Here is a 27,610-nt window from a genome sequence, read left to right as displayed (position 1 = left end):
CAATATATCATGATATTTAGGTGCTAAATTCATAAATACAGTAATTACTACATAGCATTAATGTGTAATGGACTACATTTTCTGTCAAATTTGTTGTATAACATGATGTTTTGGTGCTTAATTTGTACAATCATAACCTATTTTGATGTTTAATAGGCTTTTTCTTAGTCTCTCCTTATTATCCAATATATTCGCTTATCCAACGTTCTGCCGGCCCGTTTATGTTGGATAAGTGAGACTCTACAGTATATACAGACAAAACACACACAGAGATAGATATATTAGATAAACAAACGCTTGCACCAAACACAGGCGCAGAAGCCCTGTTTGTAATAGTTCAGGGAAAGTTTGTAAACTTTGCAACTCCAATGTAACTCTCCCTGATAACACTGTATCCTTTCCTTTCTTGGCTCACCCTCACCAGGACCGGGAAAAGTTTCTTTTCTGGAAGTCTTCCTTCCCTCCGCTCCCGGACTCGAGGAGAAGCTGCCTTCGGAGGAAAGAAGAAAGAAAGAAAAAGGAAGAAAGGAAGGAAGACAGAAAGAAAGGGGCGGCCCAGGCAAAGAGGAAGAGCCGGCTCTAGCACTCCCTCTAGAGGCGAGATGTGGAATCGCGGCGCCCAAGGCTCAGAAGCTGCTGCTGATGCTACTTTCTCTCCTTATAATAATAATAATAATAATAATAATAATAATAATAATAATAATAATAATAATAATAATAATAATAATAATAATAATAATAATAATAATAATAATAATAATAATAATAATAATAATAATGGAACTGGACAATTTGGACAGAAAACAAGAAAACTCATGACCATTCATCATTCACTGCATCCTCGCAGTGATGTTGACCGGCTGTATCTGCCTAGAAGATCAGGGGGAAGAGGACTCCTACAAGTAAAACAAGCAGTCAAAGAAGAAGAACATGCCCTGGCAAAATATGTAAACCAAAGTGAAGAACCTGCTTTGATTGAAGTCAAAAATCAGAAACTCCTCAAAGCACAGCAGACAAAAAACCAGTACAAGAAAACCACACTACAAACTAGAGCTGACAACTGGCACAACAAAACATTGCATGGAAAGTTCCTTGACAAAATTGAAGGAAAAGCTGATAAGGAGAAGACCTGGCTCTGGCTCACAAATGGGACCCTGAAGAAGGAGACAGAAGGCCTGATCCTTGCAGCCCAGGAGCAAGACATCAGGGCAAAGGCAATTAAGGCCAAGATCGAAAAATCAGCTGATGACCCAAAATGCAGACTGTGCAAGGAAACAGACGAAACCATTGATCATATCCTCAGCTGCTGTAAGAAAATTGCACAGACAGACTACAAACAGAGGCACAACTATGTGGCCCAAATGATTCATTGGAACTTATGCCTCAAGTACCACCTGCCAGCAGCAAAGAACTGGTGGGATCACAAACCTGCAAAAGTATTGGAAAATGAGCACACAAAGATACTGTGGGACTTCCGAATCCAGACTGACAAAGTTCTGGAACACAACACACCAGACATCACAGTTGTGGAAAAGAAAAAGGTTTGGATCATTGATGTTGCCATCCCAGTCGCATTGACGAAAAACAACAGGAAAAACTCAGCCGCTGTCAGGACCTCAAGATTGAACTTCAAAGACTCTGGCAGAAACCAGTGCAGGTGGTCCCGGTGGTGATGGGCACACTGGGTGCCATGCCAAAAGATCTCAGCCGGCATTTGGAAACAATAGACATTGACAAAATTATGATCTGCCAACTGCAAAAGGCCACCCTACTGGGATCTGCGCGCATCATCCGAAAATACATCACACAGTCCTAGACACTTGGGAAGTGTTCGACTTGTGATTTTGTGATATGAAATCCAGCATATCTATCTTGTTTGCTGTGTCATAATAAAATAATAATAATAACTTTATTCTTATACCCCGCCCCATCTCCCCAAGGGGACTCAGGGCGGCTTATATGGGGCCATGCCCAGACACAACAATATAAAGCAAACAAAGCAATAAACAAAGCATCCTTTTGATGCTAGTTTCCCCTTTTCCTTCTGATGTCTTAAAAACTGTGGCATAGACACTGAGAACTGGGAAGCCCTGGCCCTTGAGCTCTCTAATTGGAAGTCAGCTGTGACCAGCAGTGCTGCGGAGTTTGAAGAGGCCCGAATGGAGGGCTTAAGGGAGAAACGAGCCAAGAGGAAGGTGCGACAAGCCAACCCTGACCGGGACCACCTTCCACCTGGAAACCAATGCCCTCACATGCGGATCAAGAATAGGTCTCTTCAGCCACGGACACCCAATACACCAGAATGGTAGGACCATCATCCACGGCCTACAAGAGATCGCCTAAGTAAGTAAGTCTAATGCAGTGATTCTCAAAGTGAGTGCTCCCGCCTCCCAGTGGGTGCTGGAGCGATCCAGGGGGGCGGTGATGGCACCTATTCGGACACAGGGGCGGGGCCAGAGGAGGGGCGGGGCCTCTTCCCAAGAGCCCGAGACAGGGCTGAGCCTCTATACTTCTCCTGAGAGGCCTTTTAGGACTAAAAGGCGGGGCTAGGGGTGGGGGCGGGGCTTCTTCCCAAGAGCCCGAGACAGGGCTGAGCCTCTATACTTCTCCTGAGAGTCCTTTTAGGACTAAAGGGCGGGGCTAGGGGTGGGGGCAGGGCCTCTTCCCAAGAGCCCGAGACAGGGCTGAGCCTCTATACCTCTCCTGAGAGGCCTTTTAGGACTAAAGGGCGGGGCTAGGGGTGGGGCCTCTTCCCAAGAGCCCGAGACAGGGCTGAGCCGCTATACTTCTCCTGAGAGGCCTTTTAGGACTAAAGGGCGGGGCTAGGGGTGGGGCCTCTTCCCAAGAGTCCGAGACAGGGCTGAGCCTCTATACTTCTCCTGAGAGGCCTTTTAGGACTAAAGGGCGGGGCTAGGGGTGGGGGCGGGGCCTCTTCCCAAGAGCCTGAGACAGGGCTGAGCCTCTATACCTCTCCTGAGAGGCCTTTTAGGACTAAAGGGCGGGGCTAGGGGTGGGGCCTCTTCCCAAGAGCCCGAGACAGGGCTGAGCCTCTATACTTCTCCTGAGAGGCCTTTTAGGACTAAAGGGCGGGGCTAGGGGTGGGGCCTCTTCCCAAGAGTCCGAGACAGGGCTGAGCCTCTATACTTCTCCTGAGAGGCCTTTTAGGACTAAAGGGCGGGGCTAGGGGTGGGGGCGGGGCCTCTTCCCAAGAGCCCGAGACAGGGCTGAGCCTCTATACCTCTCCTGAGAGGCCTTTTAGGACTAAAGGGCGGGGCTAGGGGTGGGGCCTCTTCCCAAGAGCCCGAGACAGGGCTGAGCCTCTACACTTCTCCTGAGAGGCCTTTTAGGACTAAAAGGCGGGGCTAGGGGTGGGGGCGGGGCTTCTTCCTAAGAGCCCGAGACAGGGCTGAGCCTCTATACTTCTCCTGAGAGGCCTTTTAGGACTAAAAGGCGGGGCTAGGGGTGGGGGCGGGGCTTCTTCCCAAGAGCCCGAGACAGGGCTGAGCCTCTACACTTCTCCTGAGAGGCCTTTTAGGACTAAAAGGCAGGGCTAGGGGTGGGGGCGGGGCTTCTTCCCAAGAGCCCGAGACAGGGCTGAGCCTCTATACCTCTCCTGAGAGGCCTTTTAGGACTAAAGGGCAGGGCTAGGGGTGGGGGCGGGGCCTCTTCCCAAGAGCCCGAAACAGGGCTGAGCCTCTATACCTCTCCTGAGAGGCCTTTTAGGACTAAAAGGCGTGGCTAGGGGTGGAGGCGGGTCAACCAATTATGCAAAGTTTGGTCAACCAATTATGCAAACATTCACAGGACTGGAGGAGCCCAGCAGGTACCAGTGATACAATCTTTTCCCAACCATCACCAAAGTAAAAAAAGAAGCACAATTAAAGCCCTGGCGAACCCCCACCTCCTCCAAAGCGAACTATAATTTATATGAAGTGATACAAAAGCATGAACAGGATTATACATATACACACATGAGGGGCCATAGTTACAGGGGGAACCTCGACTGGAAGCTTGGTTCCCATGGGTTTGGGGTTACACACAGATTGGAACCCACGAGGGTCTTGAGGGGCTCCTACCTCCCTTAGGCCTCTCATGGGGGAAGAAAACTAGCAACAAGTAAGGAAAACTACGGGGAGGAGAAACATGTACACAAGAGTCCCAAGAGTTCGGGTGGGCTCACGGGCTTGGAGAAAACATACACAGGGGATTAGTGGGCTTGTGGGGACCTTAAGGTTCCCTGGCTCAACCTGAAGTGGGATCACGATCTCAGTAGTAGATAAGGGATTATGGGTTAGGTAGTTCGTTAAGGAAAGGAAAGACTGAAGCGTCAATAAGGGGGATACAGGGAGAACCAGAGCTCTCAGAAGGTCAATAGCGAGGGGAGGAGTGTCAAGGTGTCCAGGGGATCCTTGGCACTCAAGGTCACGGATACAGGGGGAAACACTGCGTCCCTGTATCCGCGGTTTAAAGGGTCCCTGGCTCCCTAGAGAGTCAGGATTTGGTTTTTTATGTTTATATAGAGTTTATGTGATGTTACTGGAAGCACAGACCCTGCAATGGGTCCATGCTGGCTTCTGGTCTCACCAGCTGGTGCGAGTACCTGGAAGTGGTTTACATTTTATGGTGGGAACAAAGACAAGGCATAGAAAGGAGATGGAAATCTCAGTCCTTTTGGTTTGATTTTATTAATACAATAGCAGAATGGGCATTGGGACATCTCCAGAGGTTGCTGGCTGCTGCTGGGTCTGCGTAGAGGAGAGCAGCCGCCCATGATCTTGGTGGAGTCCGGTGGGTCCAGGTCCCAGTTGCGTTGGTGCATCAAATAAGAGAGGGGATGGATCCATTTTGGGTTTGATAACAATTGTACAGTATAGATGAACCCTGTGTCTGTCTTGGAGTCCTTCCCAAGAGCCAGCCTCCAATGTGAAGCTCGCCTTTTGTTAGATCCCAGCCACCCATGGCACCAGGGCCTACAGTGTTTCAGGATTTGCACTTTGACACAGATGTTGCTGAGGATTGTACTAACATTTCACCCTCCACAGAGGGGCCTTTGTAGCTACAGGTGCCTGAAGATATTGACTTTAGAGACTTACTAATTGGGGAAGATAGAGCCAGATGTTGCTGAGACGCCCGAGAATACGGCTTTTAATCATAGAGATTTTGTGACCAGAGAGAGAAGTGCAAAACAAAGGGTTCACTGGAGCCGGAGACTGGCAAATAGATGGGATAATGGTTAGTGTTCCCATGAGAAAGTTTTGGGAGTTCATACTCCCTAAATTGTGAACAGTCCGGAATCTGTTAAAAGTGTTTTGATCAGTAGATTTGTTGCGGTGTCAACGTTGCTCTTCCTTGAGAGAGGTTTTCTCCGTCTCCAGCTCTTGTTTGTTTCCAAGCCAAGTTTTCCAGTTCCAGTCGGGCCGTGCCGCGATTCTCAAGTAGACCTTGACTTTACTTCAGTTGTTTCCTTGTTCCTGATTTAAGTTTGCCTCAGCCTTGACCACCTTGCTGCCTTGATTGCTAAGAAGTTTTTCCAGTGGATTGAACTCTGTTTCTGCCAGCCTTGTTTCTCTGTTTCAACTCATGGACACTTTGATTTCTTTGGAGAGCTATCGAGTTCTCATTGTGGATTATAATATTGGACCTTTTCCTTTACCCATTTGGAACTACCACTGACTTTCTAAAAAGAACTATTCTTTACTCAGACTCTGTACCTAATTTCTTTAGGATATATAATTGCTTTAATAAAGATATAGTGTGTTATATTGGCTCTTGTCTGGTTTTTAAGTGCTCATGCTGCCTTGGGGTGCAACACCTTTCCTTTTGTTACATTTGAAACCCTGAGCAGCAACTTCTGTCTTTAAGATCACTTGATTTTCAAACCTGAAAAGCAAGTTTTCCAAATAGGTGTAATGGTTGTAGCCAGAAAAAATTTTCAGGAGGAGTTTTGAAATTTTCAGGGGGGGGGGTTGAACCCCTGACTCTCCCCCCCCCCCTTATAGGCTGTCAATTTTCTGGGTGTTAAGGATACAAAAACAGCAGAGCACCCAAAATATGTAATATGCTTATAGTTGAGCATTCAGCTCACAGCAAGCAGAGCATGAAATGCCATACAAAAGACACAGCCCACACAGTCTGTTTCAAGCTCATCACAAAACTCTCTCTTTAATTAATAATTGTAGAGCTAATATTACAAGAGTTTCCAATTAAAAACAGACATAACATTTCCATGTACAATCAGCAATAAAAAATACATTAGATTAATTGTGTTCTAGTTTATAAATATATTTATATATATATTTTAAAAACATTTAGAAGTAATATTTCATACATAGAAAAAAAAGCACTAACATGCAATGAAAGAATATAAAAGGCTCTATGGGATTGTACGATACTTTACAATTAGTGCCCTAATGATATTTTAATATCCAACGTAGAAAAATTCAGTGTGTAGAGATATATATGTTACAGTAAGAAGTTATAAGACATTTAGGTCAGAAAAGAAAATGAACTTCCGATGCCAATTTCTAAGTGTCAGCCATTCAAACTGGATGGAATGTTCTTGATGCAAAGCTCAGGATATTTAATATATTTTTGAATACAATTCCCATTGTCCCCCAACCAGAGCACCTGGGAGTTGTAGTCCAACATACGCTTTCCAATGGTGCTAAGGCTTTCATGGCCTTGTCTAAGGCTTTCATGGCCGGAATCAGTGGGTTGCTTTGAGTTTTCCGAGCTGTATGGCCATGTTCCAGAAGCATTCTCTCCTGATGTTTCACCCACATCTATAGCAGGCATCCTCAGAGGTTGTGAGGTCTGTTGGAAACTAGGGAAGTGGGGTTTATATATCTATGGAATAATATCCAGGGTGGGAGAAAGAACTCAAGTGTGAATGTTGCCATTGGCCAGCTTAATTAGCACTGAATAGCCTCGCAGCTTCAAAGCCTTGCTGCATCCTCCCTGGGGGGGAATTCTTTGCTGAGTGGTGTTAGCTGACAGGAAATAATCAGGGACAGCTAAAACCTCCCAACAAAGGATTCCCTCAGGCAGGAAGCAGCCAGGGTTTGAACCTGCAAGGCCATTCAATGCTAATCAAATTGGCCAGCTGCAACATTCACACTTACCTCCAACAGCTAAGTTCTTTTTCTCGCCCTACAGATATATAAACCCCACTTGCCTAGTTTCCAACAGACCTCACAACCTCTGAGGATGCCTGCCATAGATGTGGGCAAAATGTCAGGAGAGATTGCTTCTGGAATATGGCCAGGAAAACTCACAGTAACCCATTTCTTGGATCGTTTAAACAACTTGAGATGACGGAATTTGGAGAATGTGAGACACAATAGCAAAAGCAAGTGGAGTTCCAACCCTGTGATTCCGGCCATGAAAGCCTTCGACAACACATGGAGTTGTTTTGTTCACAGGGCTTTGCTGAATACATTTGGCCCTTCTGACCGGGAATACCTTGATCCACAGCAGGCGTGGGATCATCCGACTTTCCAGATGTTGTTGATAAACACCTCCAAGGCATCCTAGCTTGGATTGTCAAAAGCGAGTAAGGAAGTTGTAGTTTGACAACATCTGGAAGATGCCACGATTTCTAACCCTAGTCTCTTAAGGCCATATGGGCTCTCCTGCCACACTGCTGGAGATCAAGGTCCCCTGCCACTGAAGTGTGCTATGTAGGAGACGGACGACAACGTCACTCGTTGTGCATTTTGGAAAGCCAGTTAAGTTGACTTTGGAACTGGATCACGCAACAAGGTGTGGTTGGGTTTTCAAAGAAAAGGCAGCGCTACTATCACTTTCCCCCAAATTGTCGCTCCCTCCCTCCCTCCATCCATCCAGTTACTATAGATATCAACATTCAGAGTGTCAGTTTTCGGTCTCCGGGTATCCCTCGCTCAGTGAGTGTTCTGCGAGAGCTTAATGGTGATGGTCTTCACTTCGGTGTATTCACTCAGAGCATATTCGCCGCTGCAAGAAGAAGAAGAGGAGAAGGCCTTTTGAGATTCAGTTACAATTTTTCCTGTACAACTCTTTGTTCTTTCCTCCTATCTTAAACCCAATCCCAACCCTTCCTGAAAATGTTTTATGACTGACATCAGATAGGGCTCGCACTATAGAATCCACAATCAGCACGTAGACACTGCGAACATAAAACTTGAAACTGAGCCAACAATACAGATATTCAAAACATTGCCGCTTACCAGATGAAGGGTTAACTGAAACTGGAGTAAACCTGGGAACCAGTAGTAAACGGCTTATGTAAACAGCTTACTTCACGTAAACAGCTTATTTCAGCTCACAGCCAGCTACTCTAAAATAACATCTATTTGATCGGGCTTCCTGGCTGAGAACTATAAACAACTGCAACATTTGTTCCTCTATTTAGAAGCTTATCTCTGAAAAACTGTCAACAAACTGAAGCTATGGCTAATTGACTGCATTTACATCCTGAGGAGTCCTATAGAACTGCTCCAAGACTACAGAGACTTTGATTTGTTTTGACTCCAAGCCAGGTTTGAGCCAATTGATTTGCACACTGATAGATTTAGTTATACAGCATATTACATGCCATTTTGGAGAGACTGAATGTACACATACTGTGTCGCTAACAAACTTTAGTTGGAGTCTTGTTGATATATGTCTGATATATGTTTTATACTGAAAACTGCTCTGTGTAGCATTTAAATCTGGATGATTGCAGTCTATAAATCTTTATACTCTGTAAGTTACGAATGTGTGCCACTACAGCTGACAGAATTTGGTTATCAGTTGTATTATTATTTGTATTATTGTTAACATTATTATGTATATGATGCTCTAATATACATATTGTGTTCTATGTTTTTTTAAAAATTAGATTTTTATTCAAGCTTTTTTGAGTGTTACATAGGTTAAAAAGATAGGTGAGTAAAGGAAAATAACAATAAGGTTGAAATATCACAAATGTGGGAGTGAGAAAAAAAGGGTAGGGATTAGGTAAGTGCAGAGATTTACAGGGGTACTAGGGAGTAAAAAGTTCTAATTGGTCTTCCGCTTTCTGTCCATTGCGGTTTAATTTCCTTTTCTTGTTCATTTTCCCTTTATAATCTGGTCTAGTTCAAAGTGTCCATTCTCGGGTTCTTCTTTTGCTTATTTTCCCTTTGAGTTCTTCTTGTATTCTTCGTATTTTTCCCATTGAACCTTTATCGTGGTGCATATTTTTCAGATATTGTTTAGAATAGACAGTTGTGTTTAGTTATTATTATATATTGACATCAGATAGGGCCGGGCTTTTGCACAGTAGGTTAAACCACCAGCTGCAATAATTCTTGTCAATCAAAAGGTTGACAGTTCAAAGCCTGGGTCAGGGTGAGCTCCTGATCTTTAGCCCAGCTTCTGCCTACCTAGCGGTTCGAAAGCAAAATGTGAGTAGATAAATAAGGACCGCTTAAAAGCAAGGAGATGTTTTAAGGCACCCATAAGGAAATGTCAGGAAAATGCCAGGAAAATCAAAAGGAGGAAGTTACGAACAAAAGTTCTTCAGCAGAGAGATGGAGCGACAGCACTTCCCCCCCCCCCCCTCCCCGTGGCTGGTACCAAGCACAAACCTCCAAGATGTCGAAAATTGGAAAAGCAAGGGAAGAGATGGAAGAGAGAAAGATGGAAACGGAAAGGAAGCTACTTACAGTTCTCGGCCATTTCCCGACATTTTAAAACCACCAAAGGGAGCTTCTGCAAAGAGGGAATTGTAGCAGTTGATCCTGTGGAAGAAGCAAAACAGCCGCACCGAGTTAATATTTTCTCATACTGTTGGCATTCTGATCCTGCGCCTGTACATGCTCCAATTACCGTCACACGATTTCTCAATGAATTAGGAAATGATCTGCAAATCTGATATGCACATTAAAGTTGCGGTCTTTCTATCTGAACAGCCTTGCCAGAGAAGGCTGGATCAAAGTTAGACTGCTAGAAACAAGACGAACAAAGAAAAATGCGCCTTACCAGACAGTCCCAGACTGCAGTGCAGATGCTAATGTCAGTGCTGTATCCAAGCTCTTGGTAAAGACGGCTGCCGTGAGTCCATATTCTGTGTTGTTGGCTCTCTGGATGACTTCCTCCATACTTTTAAACTTCATGATAGGCTGCACAGGTCCAAAGATCTGTTGGGTCAAAAACAACAGGGCTTTTATTCAAGATTAAGGGATGGTTGGCATACTCTCAGATTCTAGCAGCAGAGGCTGGCTGAGTCGCATCAATGGAAAGTGACTCTGCTCCAGGTTTTAGAACAGATGCAGATGCTTCAGAAGGTGCTGCTCATTATTATTATTATTATTATTATTATTATTATTATTATTATTATTATTATTATTGACACAAAAACATAGTATGACACAGCAAACGAGATCTATATGCTGGATTTCGTATCACAAAATCACAAGTCAAACACTTCCCAAGTGTTGAGGACTGTGTGATGTATTTTCAGATCGTGATTTTGTCAATGTCTATTGTTTCCAAATGCCGGCTGAGATCTTTTGGCACGGCACCTAATGTGCCGATCACCACCGGGACACCTGCACTGGTTTCTGACAGAGTCTTTGAAGTTCAATCTTGAGGTCCTGATAGCGGCTGAGTTTTTCCTGTTGTTTTTCATCAATGCGACTGTCACCTGGGATGGCAACATCAATGATCCAAACCTTTTTCTTTTCCACAACTGTGATGTCTGGTGTGTTGTGTTCCAGAACTTTGTCAGTCTGGATTCGGAAGTCCCACAGTATCTTTGCGTGCTCATTTTCCAATACTTTTGCAGGTTTGTGATCCCACCAGTTCTTTGCTGCTGGAAGGTGGTACTTGAGGTATACGTTCCAACGAATTATTTGGGCCACATAGTTGTGCCTCTGTTTGTAGTCTGTGCGATTTTCTTACAGCAGCTGAGGATGTGATCAATGGTTTCGTCTGTTTCCTTGCACAGTCTGCATTTTGGGTCATCAGCTGATTTTTCGATCTTGGCCTGAATTGCCTTTGTCCTGATGTCTTGCTCCTGGGCTGCAAGGATCAGGCCTTCTGTCTCCTTCTTCAGGGTCCCATTTGTGAGCCAGAGCCAGGTCTTCTCCTTATCAGCTTTTCCTTCAATTTTGTCAAGGAACTTTCCATGCAATGCTTTGTTGTGCCAGCTGTCAGCTCTAGTTTGTAGTGCGGGTTTCTTGTACTGGTTTTTTGTCTGCTGTGCTTTGAGGAGTTCCTGATTTTTGACTTCAATCAAAGCAGGTCCTTCACTTTGCTTGACATATTCTGCCAGGGCATGTTCTTCTTCTTTGACTGCTTGTTTTACTTGTAAGAGTCCTCTGCCCCCTGATCTTCTAGGCAGATATAGCCGGTCAACATCACTGCGAGGGTGCAGTGAATGATGAATGGTCATGAGTTTTCTTGTTTTTCTGTCCAAATTGTCCAGTTCCGCCTGTGTCCAATTTATAATGCCAGCAGTATATCTTATGACAGGTATGGCCCAGGTGTTTATGGCCTTGATGGTGTTGCCTCCATTGATCTTGCTTTTGAGAATTTTTCTGACCCTTTGTGTGTATTCTTTGCTGACCACAGTTTTCACATGTTCATGCTTGATGTTGTCCAGCTGTAATATGCTTATTATTATTAACAATATATAAATTATTATTATTATTATTATTATTATTATTATTATTATTATTATTATTATTCATACCCCCATTTTATCTTCCCCAAAGGGGGACTCAAAGCAGTGTGACATAAAAACACCAGCATAATAATAATAATAATAATAATAATAATAATAATAATAATAATAGCAACAATAACAACCACAACCACAACAATAATACTGTATTTATATACCACCCTATCTCCCCGCAGGGACTCATAACCATTTAAAATATACAAATATATGCACGTTAAAATATAAACAAGATTTTAACATTCAAACAAATTCAAAGTTAAAAACCACAGCAGCCCCTGAATTGACCTTAAAACCATTCATCTTTACAAGCCTGCCTGAACCAATAGGTTGTATGTATGTACAGTAGAGTCTCACTTATCCAACACTCGCTTATCCAACATTTTGGATTATCCAACGCATTTTTGTAGTCGATGTTTTCAATAAATCGTGATATTTTGGTGCTAAATTCATAAATACAGTAATTACTACATAGCATTATTTTGTATTGAACTACTTTTTCTGTCAAATTTGTTGTATAACATGATATTTTGGTGTTTAATTTGTAAAATCATAACCTAATTTGATGTTTAATAGGCTTTTCCTTAATCCCTCATTATCCAACATATTTGCTTATCCAACGTTCTTTCGGCCCGTTTATGTTGGATAAGTGAGACTCTACTGTACTTCCACGCAAATAATGTTTCCACTTTTCTGCATAGCAACTCTTGCACACAGACACCTTCCCCTACAACCAAGCCAACATCTCACACCGCAGTGTGGACAACATGGCATGTGACTGCAGGAGTGGCACCATCTATATGTCGAACTGTAAGTTGCAAGATTTGAATTGTTGTATCATGCCTGATTTTGCTTTTACCCTGTAAATGTAGTTGGATTGATTGATTATTTATAGCTGTCAATCAATGTTGTTTGCACCAGTTACATTGCTCCCTCAGCTCAATTGCTTGACTCCACCCTTTCCTGGAGTGGGTCAGTGTTTCCTTTTTCATTCCACCATCAAGCTTTCTACCAGATGGACATGAGAGAGGGACTTGGCTCTAAAAGCCCTTGATTAAGTTACCTCTCAGCACCAATTCTGAGGTTCTTACCCTTGAGACTTATGATTCATGTTTAGGGCCAACCTGATTGAGGAGTCTCAAGCGCCTTCAAATCAGTTCTTTGGCATCAGAGGAAGACTGTGTCTTCAAACATAGGCCATTTGGACTGAGGCTGAGGATTGCTCCGGCATTCACAGCCATTGAGAAAGAGGGACCTGGAAAAGCTTCTCAGCTGCAGAGCTCCTTGGACTTAAGACAACCAAAGACTGTAATGTATATTTTCCTTTACCCCTTTGAAACTTCCAGCTTATTGGGATAACCTTTTGTGAACAATAAAACCAGTTTTGAGTTATCTACAGTGTTTTGGTCCTTGGGAGTTCCAGTTTCCCTAAAGGAGGGCAAGAAGCAATCCCCTGGGGAAAGATGTCACGTCCATGCCTCTTTCACTAAGAGTTATAGCCCCAGGCGTGATGGCACATGGCAATAGTTATTAAAGTGGAAGAACAGTCAAGCTGGGAAAAGTTGCTTTTGCTTGAGCATGCTGGGAAGTTAATTGAGAGTTAATTGAGTTCCAATGGCTTTTCAGCTGACATTAGTTTTCAGCAATTGAAGCAGACCCCATACCTCTTCCCTGGCAATGCGCATGCTGTCGGTGACTTCCGAAAAGACGGTCGGCGTTATGAACAGGCCGCAGCCCCCCATCGCCAAGCCACCGCACTCCAGCTTCGCTCCTTCCTTCTTCCCGCTTTCTATCAATTCCAAGATCTTCTCAAACTGTTTCTGGTCGATCTGTTGCAACAGGAAAAGACAAGCCGTGCAGCCGTTATACCTGCTGTGATATAATTATTATAATTATTTATACGCCACTTTATTTCCCCAAGGAGTACTCAAAGCGTTTGACATAAAAGCATTAGTATAAAATTTCTGTCAAGCAGCTTGACATAAAAGTATTAGGATGCAATTTTAAAGATATTATCATTATTATTTTATAGTATTATTAGATTCTGGGGGTTGGTGCTCATCTCCATTTCTAAGCTGAAGAGCCGGTGTTGTCCGTAGACACCTCCAAGGTCATGTGGCCGGCATGACTGCATGGAGTGCCGTTACCTTCCCACCGGAGCGGTACCTATTGATCTACTCACATAGGCATGTTTTCGAACTGCTAGTTTGGCAGACGCTGAAGCTAACAGCGGGCACTCACTCAGCTCTCCGGATTCGAACCTGCGACCTTTCAGTCTGCAAGTTCAGCAGCTCAGCGCTTTAACACGCTGTGCCACCGGAGGCTCCTAATAATGTATAGATGTTCCGAAAAATAATAGTACTCTGGTTTTTATTTATTTTTAAATATATGATTTGTAAGATAATAACACACATTTCCAAAAGTTTTGTCATTTCTTGCTACCTTTGCACAACGCACACTTCAGCTGATATACACTATTTATTTATTTATTTTATAGTATTTATATTCCGCCCTTCTCACCCCAAAAGACACTCAGGCCGGATCACATTATACACACATAGGGCAAACATTCAATGCCCATAAACACATCAAACAGAGACCGAGACAGACAGACGCAGAGGCAATTTAACCTTCTGAGGGGATGTTCGATTCTGGCCACAAGGGGGAGCAGCTGCTTCATCATCCACTCTGACGGCACTTCCTCATTCCAGGTCGTAAATTAGTTAAACTTGCCTCCCCACTTTTTTTTTTTATAAGTGGTACCTTATTTCCTACTTGATAGATGCAACTATCTTTCGGGTTGCTAGGTCAGCAACGAGCAGGGGCTATTTATTTTTAATTGACAGGTGCTCACCCTGCCACGGGCTGGCCTCGAACTCATAACCTCATGGTCAGAGTGATTTATTGCAGCTGCTCAACAGCCTGCGCCACAGCCCGGCCCCGTGCTACAGCTCGGCCTCTAACGTGTCAGGAGACAGAGTTTGGAAAGCTCTGCTGCAGGATGTTTCTGGGTATCTAAAGGTAAAGGTTTCCCCTGACGTTTAGTCCAGTCATGTCTGACTCGGGGTTGGTGCTCATCTCCATTTCTAAGCCGAAGAGCCGGCGTTGTCCGTAGACACCTCCAAGGTCATGTGGCCGGCATGACTGCATGTAGTGCCGTTACCTTCCCGCCGGAGCGGTACCTATTGATCTACTCACATTGGCATGTTTTCGAACTGCTAGTTTGGCAGGAGCTGGGGCTAACAGCGGGCGCTCACTCCGCTCCCGGGATTTGAACCTGGGACCTTTCGGTCTGCAAGTTCAGCAGCTCAGTGCTTTAACACACTGTGCCACCACCAGGGGCCAAAATATATAAAAAATATATAAATATACATACATTAAAACAGAATTAAATATAAACAATATTTAAAAATTCAGTTTAAAACCATTGTTGTTGTTGTTACTATTATTATTTATTTCTCATTATTATTCTCCTTCTTTACCATCCACCTCTTGCACATTCAAATATATTCAATGCATATTCAATGTTAAAACCACAGAATTGAAATTAAAAGCCTTCTTCTTTAAAGCCTCTGGAAGGACAGCAGACTAAATCAATTTAATCTAAAAGTTAATCTCATAATAACTCCACTACTTCCCCCATCTTTTTTTCCCTTTTGACCCGACTGTTCCATTTTCCTCTTTTGTCTGAAAAACAAATCTGGAAATATTCGATTAACAGTAATAGAAACAAAGCAGAAGGCTAACCTGTGGCCCTTGTTCGGTTTTGGCATCGAAGGGGTCTCCCACCAGCCGCTTCTGGGCATATTCCACGCTGCGCCGGACAAATTCCGGGTAGACCCGCTCGTCCACGAAGACCCGAGAGGCCGCCGTGCAGCACTGGCCCTGGTTGAAGAAGGCGCCCTGGTGCGCACAGTCCACGGCCAGGTCCACTGGAAGCAGCCCGGAAGGGGAGAAGAGTAGAGGGGAGAGCTCTCATTAGAACACAAACAACTGCTCTGTCCTGTCTCTAAGTATTGAACGCTAAGGGTGAGGACCCTATGGACTTCCAAATGCCGCTGGATCGAAAATCCACGCTTCTGTGGCTGATGAGACATGGCACCGAATACCCAGAGGACCAGAATTTCACTAGCCCTTGATGTAATTGTTTAGTATTTTCTACATTAATTGGCAGTGTTGGTCTGACACTTTGGAAGAACAAAATAAAACACACATACAACAGAGGCCACTACCGTGTTTTCCCGAAAATAAGACAGTGTCTTATATTATTTTTTGCTCCCAAAGATGTGCTAGGTCTTATTTTCAGGGGATGTCTTATTTTTCCATAAAGAAGAATTCACATTTATCGTTGAACAAAAAAAAATGAACATTTATTATATACTGTACAGTAGTTTTCATCACAAACCAACATAACCAAACCAGACAAACTGTGACTCCTGTCAAGAGTCTCACTTATCCAAGCTTCGCTTATCCAAGCTTCTGGATTATCCAAGCCATTTTTGTAGTCAAATTTTGTAGTCAATCTATATATATAAAAGGGTAATGGAATCACGGCACCGGACAAAACAACTAAACTAAATGCCCCACAACCTCGAAAATGGACAGCACAACCTTTCATCCACGCCTCTATGTTCATACAACAAAAAGAAAAGAAAGATTAAGTCCTAGCCACAGCAACGCATGGCTGGGCACAGCTAGTGTTTTCTATATATCGTGATATTTTGGTGCTAAATTCATAAATACAGTAATTACAACATAACATTACTGCGTATTGAACTACTTTTTCTGACAAATTTGTTGTACAACATGATGTTTTGGTGCTTAATTTGTAAAATCATAACCTAATTTGATGTTTAATAGGATTTTCCTTAATCCCTCCTTATTATCCAAGATATTCACTTATCCAAGCTTCTGCCGGCCCGTTTAGCTTGGATAAGTAAGACTCTACTGTATTACTATTATTTCCATGTACAACTTGTATGTACATTTACCAATCCTGCACGCTCTGGTGTTCTGTTCGGCATGCATGCTTCCAAACAAAAACTTTGCTAGGTCTTACTTTCGGGGAAGCCTTATATTTAGCAATTCAGCAAAAACTCTGCTAGGTCTTATTTTTTGGGGATGTCTTATTTTCGGGGAAACAGGGTATGCAGACACCCTCACTGATTTATTTTGCAGCTGCAAGCCTACTCAATGCCATTCAAGCTAATTGCAACATTCACACTTGCTTCAAACAGACAACAACAATAATAATAGTTGTGGCTTGGTGAGGTGCCGGCAAAAGATAAGGCAATAGAGCTGGTAAAACTACTGCTCCTATGATTCCGTGGCATTGAGCCATGGATGGCAAAGTGGTGTCAAATGCATTACATCCGTAGTATGGATGGACCCAGTCGAACCAAAACATTGGGAAGGTATGGCATTTGCAAACTTACGGTCAGCATCTGCGCAGACAATGCACGGGTTCTTCCCACCCAGCTCCAGCGTCACTCTCTTCAGGTTACTCTTTGAAGCCGCTTCTTTGATCAGCTTCCCAACCTGCGCCAAGAGGAAGAGAACCAACCGGTCAAGTCAGGATTTGTTCTGGCCCATTGAGATCCATGCAATTCCGTGCAGAAAAAGGAGAGGAGGCTTCTGGATGCATGGATTCCCGCACACATGCAATGCAAACCTCCAAGTTTCTAGAAAAATGTTTCTTGTGATTCCAGCTAATTAACATTATTTCTGCTGGAAGCATTGCGTTTGAAATACAACTTTGTTAAATGTAACTAGTGTCATTAATTCCTACTGGATGCATTGTGTTTGGAATACAACTTTGTCAACAGTAACTAGCACCATTATTTCCTCCTGAATGCACTGCTTTTGGAATACAACTTTGTCAACAGTAACTAGCGCCATTAATTCCTACTGGATGCATTGTGTTTGGAATACAACTTTGTCAACAGTAACTTGCACCATTAATTCCTCCTGGATGAACTGCTTTTGGAATACAACTTTGTTAAAAGTAACTAGCGCCATTAATTCCTCCTGGATGCATTGCGTTTGGAATACAACTTTGTCAACAGTAACTAGCACCATTAATTCCTACTGGATGCATTGCGTTTGGAATACAACTTTGTTAAAAGTAACTAGAGCCATTAATTCCTCCTGGATGAACTGCTTTTGGAATACAACTTTGTCAACAGTAACTAGCACCATTAATTCCTACTGGATGCATTGCGTTTGGAATACAACTTTGTCAACAGTAACTAGCACCATTAATTCCTACTGGATGCATTGCGTTTGGAATACAACTTTGTTAAAAGTAACTAGCGCCATTAATTCCTCCTGGATGAACTGCTTTTGGAATACAACTTTGTCAACAGTAACTAGCACCATTAATTCCTACTGGATGCATTGCGTTTGGAATACAACTTTGTTAAAAGTAACTAGCACCATTAATTCCTCCTGGATGAACTGCTTTTGGAATACAACTTTGTTAAAAGTAACTAGCGCCATTAATTCCTACTGGATGCATTGCGTTTGGAATACAACTTTGTTAAAAGTAACTAGCGCCATTAATTCCTACTGGATGCATTGCGTTTGGAATACAACTTTGTCAACAGTAACTAGCGCCATTAATTCCTACTGGATGCATTGCATTTGGAATACAACTTTGTCAACAGTAACTAGCGCCATTAATTCCTACTGGATGCATTGCGTTTGGAATACAACTTTGTCAACAGTAACTAGCGCCATTAATTCCTACTGGATGCATTGCGTTTGGAATACAACTTTGTTAAAAGTAACTAGCGCCATTAATTCCTACTGGATGCATTGCGTTTGGAATACAACTTTGTCAACAGTAACTAGCGCCATTAATTCCTACTGGATGCATTGCGTTTGGAATACAACTTTGTTAAAAGTAACTAGCGCCATTAATTCCTCCTGGATGAACTGCTTTTGGAATACAACTTTGTCAACAGTAACTAGCGCCATTAATTCCTACTGGATGCATTGCGTTTGGAATACAACTTTGTCAACAGTAACTAGCGCCATTAATTCCTACTGGATGCATTGCGTTTGGAATACAACTTTGTCAACAGTAACTAGCACCATTAATTCCTCCTGGTTGCACTGGTTTTGGAATACAACTTTGTTAAAAGTAACTAGCACCATTATTTCCTCCTGGATGCATTGTTTTTGGAATACAACTTTGTTAACAGTAACTAGTACCATTAATTCCTACTGGATGCAATGTGTTTGGAATACAACTTTGTCAACAGTAACTAGCACCATTAATTCCTACTGGATGCATTGTGTGGAATACACATTTGTTAACAGCAACTAGTGCCATTAATTCCTACTGGATGCACTGCGTTTGGAATATAACTTTGACAACAGTAACTAGCGCCATTAATTCTAACTCTGGGATAGATGCTTGCAGGTAAAACATTAATCTGGGTTATATTGCAGTGTAGAAGGGGCCTGAGTATTGCTTCCTTAAGTAAACCTGTGAAATCCATATTGCAGAGGGAAATCAGCGCAGCTTGGCCAGTAGATGGTAGTATTCCCTCTCCAGAATCCCTGTCACCCCGTTCGGTTATACATTTAGTGCCGAGAGCAATTTTCCATAACTGCTCACAGTCATAACTGTTCAGCACCACTTACAGTCAATAAGTTTTTCCTTGTGTTCAGGTAGAATTTATTTATAAGCCATTATACATTAAAATCATCTATCTCTCTACGTATATAATAATACAGTCTGTGAATTATAGTTCCCCTGCAGCCAGAGAGCATTCTGAAGCTCTCTGGATCTGGACCAAACTTGGCATACAGAACACTCATGACTAACATAACATATTGGAAGGGTTGGGGTTGGGGTGACCCACCTGGTGGGAGTTATAGTTCACCCTGCATCCAGAGAGTCCTCTGAATCCCACCGATGACAGATCTGGACCAAACTTGGCACACAGACTCAACATAATCAACTTTGAATATTGGCTGGGTTTGGGGATGATTGACCTTGGAGAATGGGAGGTGTAGTTCACCCATATTCAGAGAACACTGAACCCAGCCGATGATGAATCTGGACCAAACTTGGCACAAAGACCCACCATGCCCAACTTTGGATATATACAGGGTTTGGTTCACCCGTATCCAGAGAGCACTAAACACTGACAGATCTGGACTAAATTTGGCATATAGACCAACATGGCTTTGAATACAGGAGGAGTTTTGGGGTGACTGGCCTTTACATCCGGGAGTTATAGTTCACTTTTATCCAGAGAACACTGAGCCAGTCAATGACAGATCTGGACCAAACTTGGCACACAGACCCAGCATTCCCAACTGTGAATACAGGTGGGGTTTGGGGGTGATTGACCCATGATTTTTTGGGAATTATAGTTTACCCACATCCTCATGCATTTTCTGTTGGGTGCATTCACAAAAAACAAAAGCAAAAACTAATTTTTTTTCTCATAAATAGTGTTGCAAATGATCTAACCTGGGCATCGCTGGGTTCCTAAATTAGAATCTAAATCTAATCTAATCTAATCTAATCTATCCTAAATCTAAATCTAATCTAAATCTATCTAAATCCATAATAAAAGCAAAAGCCCATATGTGTGTATGTGGCATGGATGTCTGCTCACACAGACAGCCGACAGCCTCCACAAACAGGCTATACTTCCCAGGGTTAAGAATCTAGCAAGTCACTCTTTTCTACTGACATTGAGGTTACAGTGAGTGCCATGAAGATGCAGCCCATCCCCTGCCAATGTCCTTCCCAAACACTACAGCCCACCACCCAAGGAATGCTTTCGTTTGGGGACCATTTTATCCTAGATTTTGCTTTTTCTTCCACCACAGCCAGGCATCCCAGGGTTCTCCATTGTTGTGGAATTTGCATGGCCCCGCCCACTGCCCTTTCCTTTCCAATCTCTCTGCATAACAAACACAGCAGAACTGAGCTGCAACTAAACTTACTGGAGGAGTTTAGGGATTGACTCCACATGGTGGAAGTTGGAGTTCACCCTCCATCAAGTCAGAGCACTGTCACTCCTACTGGGGAATATACAGGAGTTGTAGCTCACCTACACCCAGAACGCTATGAATCCAAATAATGATGGCTCTCGGCCAAACTTACCATGCAGACCCAATATGCCCAGATTTGAATACTGGTGGGTTTTGAGGGGAATTGGCCTGGACATTTGGGAGTAGTACATCCTGGGATTTATAGTTCACCTGCAATGAATGAGCACTCCGAAGCCTACCGATGATGGACCAGGACCACACTTGGCACACAGAGCCCCCATAACCAGAAGAGAATACTGGACAAGTTTTGGGGAAAAGGGAGTTATAGTTCACCTGCTTCCAGAGAAACAGTGGCCCATACCAACAATGGACTGGGACCAAACTTTGCACAGAGAAGCCTCATGACCAACTGAACATACTGCAGGGGTTTGTGAGAATGGGCCTTGATTTTGGGAGTTGTAGTTCACCTGCATCCAAAGAGCACTGAACCCAGCCAACGACGGATCTGGATCAAACTTGGCACATAGGCTCAACATAGTCTGCCGTGGATACTGACAGATGTTTGGGGACAATTTCCCCTGGAATCTGGGAGTTGTAGCATTCCCCCCCCCCCCCCATCCAGAGAGCACTGCACCCAGGCAATGACTAGATCTGGACCACACTTGGTACACAGACCCAAAATGACCAACTTTGAATACTGGCAGGGTTTGGGAAGGATTGATCCACAATTCTGGGAATTGTAGTTCACCCACTCCAAACTGAGAAAACCTAACAATCAAAGACAAATAATGCCTTTTTCAAATAACCCGGGCAACGCCGGGTCCCCAAGCTAGTATATATATATTACGGTCAATTACGGCCCAGAGAGGTCTGCTGGGTGTGATAGGCCTTTAACAGGGCAAAAGACACAACAGCAAGTGTCTAGGTTCCTTATTACCATACATTTAGGTTGCTTTTATGCCGCCCTTCTCCCAATTCGGGGACGTCTTACCTCTGTTGATCCGGTGAAGGCTATTTTGTCCACCTGGGGATGTGTCGAGATGGCAGCGCCCGCCGTGGGGCCGTATCCCGGCACAATGTTCACTACTCCGGGGGGGAACCCTGCCTGAAAAGTGCCATAAGGGGGTTATTCTTTCTTTCCTTTCCTTATCTGATAACAGCAGCAAGAATTGAATATGCAAAACTATGGAAACAACAAAATACCCCAATATCAGATTAGATTACAAACATTTTTCAAGTGGCCGAAATGGACAAATTAACCTTAGCTTTGCAACAAACAAATACATAGGACCTTCAAGAAGAATGGAAATCTATTATTATTATTATTATTATTATTATTATTATTATTATTACCTTCCCTAACTCGCCGGGGGACTGAGGGAGGTTTCTAACAAAAGATGGCAAACTTTCAATGCCATAATAAACAATAGAAGCAAACCAAACCAAATCAAAACAGTAAACAAACACATCTATACAAACTTATAGTAACTGGCCAGTAACTTTACAGAATGTAGAAAGAATCAGAGGAAGATGACCAGAGGAGGATTTGTAAACTAAAAACAATATTAATATTATATAGATATATTTAGTATTATTTATATACTACCCCTGATGGCGCAGCGGATTAAACTGCTAAGCTGCTGAACTTGCTGACCGAAAGATCAGCGGTTCGAATATGGGGAGCAGGGTGAGCTCCCACTGTTAGCCCCAGCTTCTGCCAACCTAGCAGTTCAAAAACATGCAAATTGACTAGATCAATAGATACCACTCCGGCGAGAAGGTAATGGCACTCCATGAAGTCATGCCAGCCACATGACTTAGGAGGTGTCTACGGATAACGCCAGCTCTTCAGCTTAGAAATGGAGAAGAGCACCAACCCCCAGAGTTGGACACAACTAGACTTAATGTCAGGGGGAAACCTTTACCTTGCCTATATACTTTACATGTAAGAGACTTTGGATGTTTGATGTGTTAGTTCCCTTTAATTATGAAGTTCAACAGGGACAAATACAAGATACTCCACTTAGAAAAAAAATGAAATACAAAGATACAGAATGGGGGACAATGGCTGGCTCGACAGAAGTACATGCGAAAAAGAGTCCTCATGGACAGGAAAGTGAACACGAGCCAACAATGTGATGCGGCAGTTAAAAAAGCCAATGGAATTCCGGCCTGCATAAACAGGAGTCTAGTGTCTCGATCCAGGGAAGTCATAAGGTAAAGGTTTTCCTCTGACATTAAGTCTAGTCATGTCCGACTCTGTGGGTTGATGCTCATCTCTATTTCTAAGCCGAAGAGCCGGCGTTGTCTGTAGACACCGCCAAGGTCATGTGGCCGGCATGACTGTATGGAGTGCTTTTACCTTCCCACCGGAGTGGTACCTATTGATCTACTTACATTTGCATGTTATCGAAGTGCTAGGTTGGCAGAAGCTGGAGCTATCTGTGGGAGTTCACTCCGCTCCCCGCATTTGAACCTCCGACCTTTCGGTCAGCAAGTTCAGCAGCTCAGAATTTTAACCTGCTGAGCCACCGGAGGCTCCTGAAGTCATGCTCCCTCTTTATTCTGTCTTGGACAGACCACATCTCTCTCCTGTGTGAACACAGCCAAAATACCCATGCCAATTTCATGTTTCTTTGTTGGCATTGAATGTTTGCTATATGTGTAGGAAACCACCCTGAGTCCCTCCAGGGAGATAGGGCGGTCTACAAATAAAGTTTATTTTACTTTGCCACCTTTATAATCAAGCAATTTGCATACCTCCTTGATTAGCGAACCAACATACAGGGAAGTCAGCGGGGTCTGCTCAGCAGGCTTCACGACCAAAGTGTTTCCGCAGCAGAGAGCGGGCGCCATCTTCCAAATCAGCATCAGCAAAGGGAAGTTCCACTGAAACAGAGAAGTATGGCGTTTCAGTGTGGCCTCCTTAGAGAATCAACAGCATTACTAAAACATAAACAAATGCAACATAGTTTCACATAGTTTCAAAATGCAAAATACATACCCTATATACTCGAGTATAAGCCGACCCGAATATAAGCCGAGGCATCTAATTTTACCACAAAAAAAAAACAAAAAACTGGGAAAACTTATTGACTCAAATATAAGTCGATGGTGGGAAATGCACCAGCTAATGATAAATTTCAAAAATAAAATTAGATACCAATAAAATTATATTAATTGAGGCATCAGTGGGTTAAATGTTTTGAATATTTACTGTATTTCAAAGAAAAACAGTAAACTAACTCTGTAAATGGAAAAGCAACAATAACTTTATAATAATCATCATCATCAACAACAACAGCTTCATTTGTCCCCTGCCCTATCCATCCCCCCCTGGGGACTCAGGCCAGCTTCCAACATAGTAACAGGCAAACATATAATGCCTACATAAATAATGCATAGCTAGATATAGATCTATCTATATATATAAAAGGGTAATGAAATTTCGGCCTAGGACAAAACAACAAAACTACACATCCCAGAAACACTAAACTTGGCAGCACAACCCCTCATCCATGCCTCTACGTTCATACAACAAAAAGAAAAGAAAAATAAAGTCCTAATTAGAGGGAGAGGAATAATTGCTTTCATCCAATTGCTGCCAGTTAGAAGGCTAAACTCCACCCACTTGTTCTCCTAGCAACCCACTCACCCCAGGGGACAGGCAGAGTTAGGCCTCACTTAGGCCTCTTCCACACTGCCTATAAAATACAGATTATCTGATTTCCCATAACATCATACTTCGCCACAGCAATGCGTGGCTGGGCACAGCTTGTCATTATATATACTAATTTCACATGTGTATTTCCCCCTGAAACCTTTGCAAATCCTCTCAAAACAAAGCCCCCCTAAAAACAACTTTGTCCTCTTTTCTCCTACCCTTTCCCACCTCTTTTCTTTCTCCCTTTTTCAAACTCTAAAAGTAGCCAGAAAAGGCTTTTTAAAACTTCTCTCCCGCTCCCACCTCATTTTTGTTTCCTTAGGAATAAAAAGAAATACACACCTTCTGTTGCTCTCTTTTCCCTCCTTTCCTCCCTTTGGACTCAAATGTTCTTGCAATAATAGTAGTAGTAGTAGTAGTAGTAGTAGTAATGAATCGTGCAAATTTGAAAGAATATCTTTTTTCCTTCTCCTTCTACCCATGCAATCTGGCTTGCAAGGGTTTCTCTCACATTCTCCTTTCGCTTTTGAAAACATTCGCTTCTTCTCTGTCTCTCTCTCTCTCAAAAAATAAGATAACCAGCTTGGGAGGAGAAGCGAAGAAGGGAGGTTTTGGAAAAGAAAACATTGTGGCCTCCAGGCTCCGGCTGCCGGCTTGACCTCGACCCGAATATAAGCCGGGGGAGGCTTTTTCAGCTCATAAATAAGGGCTGAAAAACTTAGCTTATCTTCGAGTATATACGGTTTATTAAAGCATATTTCCATACAATACATATTGAAATCCACAAAACAAAAATGAGGCATACAGTGGAATTTTAAAAGCCATCATTAAAACTTTCTGGAAAGAGAGAGTAAGGTTCCTACTACTATGTGGAAAACAGAACATTGTACTCACAGGTGTGATGGCCCCGCAAACTCCCACTGGCTCATGTCTGGTAAAACAGGCATAATTGTCATCTGCAAGATAATTCAGAATGTAAGTTATGCAACAATTAATGCTCAGCGATGATTTTAGAAAAGAGAAGGAAACTGGGTGAACTGCATACTTGGTGGTCTCCCCTTGAACCATTCCGGTTTAGTGGAAAGCTAGGATCACAATGGAATGGGAGAAATGGGAGCGATTCAACAGGGTTGTCCCTAAACAGCCAGGCCACCTTTAACCGTGACAATAAAGACAGGCCTGCAGAAACACAAATGTTTTCAAGATAGGCAAACCTTGAAGTCCAACTTACCCACTGGTATGGTCTTTCCTTGGATTTTGTCAGCCCACCCAGCGTAGTATCTCAGCGTCTTTATGCAGCCTTCTAAGTCAATGAAGAAAGCTTGGAGAAATGGCTTCCCTGTGTCCATGGTTTCGAGGGTCTAAAGCGAGGCAAAAAAGAAGGCATTTGGCTTTGCAGTAGAGTCTCACTTATCCAAGCCTCACTTATCCAAGTTTCTGGATTATCCAAGCCATTTTTGTAGTCAATGTTTTCAATATATCGTTATATTTTGGTGCTAAATTCGTAAATACAGTAATTACAACATAACATTACCGCAGATTGAATATAATAATTATTATTATTTTATTTTTATACCCCGCCCCATCTCCCCGAAGGGACTCGGGGCGGCTTACATGGGACCAAGCCCGGATATCAACAGTATAAAAACAGAGCAATAAAAAAATCAATCAGCAATAAAACAAGTCATAAAAAATCACATACAAAAATATAATGATAAAATCTTGAGTTGGATCCAAAGAAACTAGGCCGAAAGTGCAAGTTGTGTTGGTATGGGACTGCTTTTTCTGCCAAATTTGTTGTAAAACATGATGTTTTGGTACTTAATTTGTAAAATCATAACTTAATTTGATGTTTATTTATTTATTTATTTATTTTTCAAACTTATATGCCGCCACTCCCCTAGGGCTCAGGGCGGCTTACAAGAACCGACTAAAATAGGCTTTAATAGGCTTAATAAGTTTAATAGGCTTTTCCTTAATCCCTCCTTATTATCCAAGATATTCACTTATCCAAGCTTCTGCCGGCCCGTTTAGCTTGGATAAGTGAGACTCTACTGTATTTCCTTTTCATACCAAATAATAATAATAATAATAATAATAATAATAAAACTTTATTTATATACCGCCCTATCTCCCGGATGGGACTCAGGGCGGTTTACAGTCATAAAAGCAACACAAACATTACATAACAACATAATACACATTATTAAACAAAGTAAAATAATACAATTATAACAATAAATCACACTTACATGACCAGATCAAGGGGACGGGAACCATAAAGGGAAATCTTATGCAATATATTCAGGCTCAGAAGTCGGCGGTAGTCCAATATTAATTATTCAAAAACCTGCCGACACCACCAGGTCTTCAGTTCCTTACGGAAATCGGATAATGTAGGGAATTGCGTGATCTCTTTTGGCAATGCATTCCAGAGCCGGGGGGCCACTGCCGAGAAGGCTCGTTCCCTCGTCCCCACCAGCCGCACTTGAGACGGTGGTGGGAGCGCGAGAAGAGCCTCCCCGGAAGATCTCAAGGTCCGCACTGGCTCATAGGAGGAGATGCGATCACGGAGATAGGTAGGGCCCAAGCCGTGTAGGGCTTTATAGGTCAAAACCTGCACCTTGAATTGGGCCCGGCAGATTATCGGCAGCCAGTGGAGCTGCTTTAATAGGGGCATTGTGTGCTCCCTATAGCCGGCTCCCGTTAGAAATCTGGCTGCCGATCTTTGAACCAGTTGGAGTTTCCGGGCCGTCTTCAGGGACAGCCCCACGTAGAGAGCATTGCAGTAATCCAGTCTGGATGTAACTAAGGCATGGACCACCGTGGCCAAATCAGACTTCTCGAGGTATGGTCGCAGCTGGCGCACAAGTTTTAAATGTGCAAAGGCCCTCCCAGCCACCGCCGACACCTGGGCATCAAGCGCCAGAGATGAATCCAGGAGGACCCCCAGACTGCGGACCTGCGCCTTCAGGGGGAGTGCAACCCCGTTGAGCACAGGTTGCCACCCAATACCCCAACTGGTCCCACGACTGACCAGGAGGGCCTCTGTCTTGTCTGGATTAAGCTTCAACTTGTTAGCCCTCATCCAGTTCGACACAGCTGCCAGGCACCAGTTTAGGGTCTGAGCGGCTTCCTTGGAGTTTGGTGGAAAAGAGTCGTAGAGTTGAGTGTCATCTGCGTAGAGATGGCACCGAACTCCAAAACCCCGGATGACCTCTCCCAGCGGTTTCATGTAG

At 43.2% G+C, this 27,610-nt stretch overlaps 3 protein-coding genes across 4 annotated transcripts in view; 1 reads left to right on the top strand and 2 right to left on the bottom strand.

The window, feature by feature from the left end:
• Positions 1-554, bottom strand: part of lrrk1 (leucine rich repeat kinase 1) — a 101,760-nt gene extending 101,206 nt beyond the window's left edge. Inside the window, exon 1 of one of the 2 annotated variants that reach the window (XM_062963002.1) lies at positions 416-554. The gene's annotated coding sequence lies outside the window, so the exon portion shown is untranslated. The remainder of the gene's footprint in view (positions 1-415) is intronic. The other variant, XM_062963003.1, reaches the window with a different exon arrangement.
• On the top strand, positions 555-5,760 carry LOC134293906 (myb-like protein W). Its single transcript, XM_062963005.1, has 2 exons — positions 555-2,343; positions 5,043-5,760. The coding sequence occupies exon 1, from the start codon at positions 603-605 to the stop codon at positions 1,671-1,673; it is 1,071 nt and encodes a 356-aa protein (XP_062819075.1). The 5' UTR covers positions 555-602; the 3' UTR covers positions 1,674-2,343; positions 5,043-5,760.
• Positions 5,761-6,135: 375 nt separating this feature from the next.
• aldh1a3 (aldehyde dehydrogenase 1 family member A3) overlaps positions 6,136-27,610 on the bottom strand; it is a 43,897-nt gene continuing 22,422 nt past the window's right edge. Inside the window, exons 4-13 of the mRNA XM_062963091.1 lie at positions 25,603-25,732; positions 25,266-25,327; positions 23,468-23,596; positions 21,699-21,812; positions 17,125-17,227; positions 15,437-15,621; positions 13,354-13,518; positions 9,988-10,145; positions 9,672-9,746; positions 6,136-7,974 (exon numbers count right to left, since the gene is read on the bottom strand). Coding sequence (XP_062819161.1) covers positions 7,902-7,974; positions 9,672-9,746; positions 9,988-10,145; positions 13,354-13,518; positions 15,437-15,621; positions 17,125-17,227; positions 21,699-21,812; positions 23,468-23,596; positions 25,266-25,327; positions 25,603-25,732 — 1,194 coding nt within the window. The 3' untranslated portion in view covers positions 6,136-7,901. The remainder of the gene's footprint in view (positions 7,975-9,671; positions 9,747-9,987; positions 10,146-13,353; positions 13,519-15,436; positions 15,622-17,124; positions 17,228-21,698; positions 21,813-23,467; positions 23,597-25,265; positions 25,328-25,602; positions 25,733-27,610) is intronic.

This window comes from Anolis carolinensis, unplaced genomic scaffold, assembly GCF_035594765.1.
Source record: "Anolis carolinensis isolate JA03-04 unplaced genomic scaffold, rAnoCar3.1.pri scaffold_11, whole genome shotgun sequence".
Classification (NCBI taxonomy): Eukaryota; Metazoa; Chordata; class Lepidosauria; order Squamata; family Dactyloidae; genus Anolis; species Anolis carolinensis.
This window is presented reverse-complemented; position numbering and strand designations above follow the sequence as displayed.

What these genes read in the sequence shown, in the direction of transcription:
- LOC134293906 (XM_062963005.1), top strand. Translation starts at nt 603, where the DNA reads ATGTGGAATCGCGGCGCCCAAGGCTCAGAAGCTGCTGCTGATGCTACT.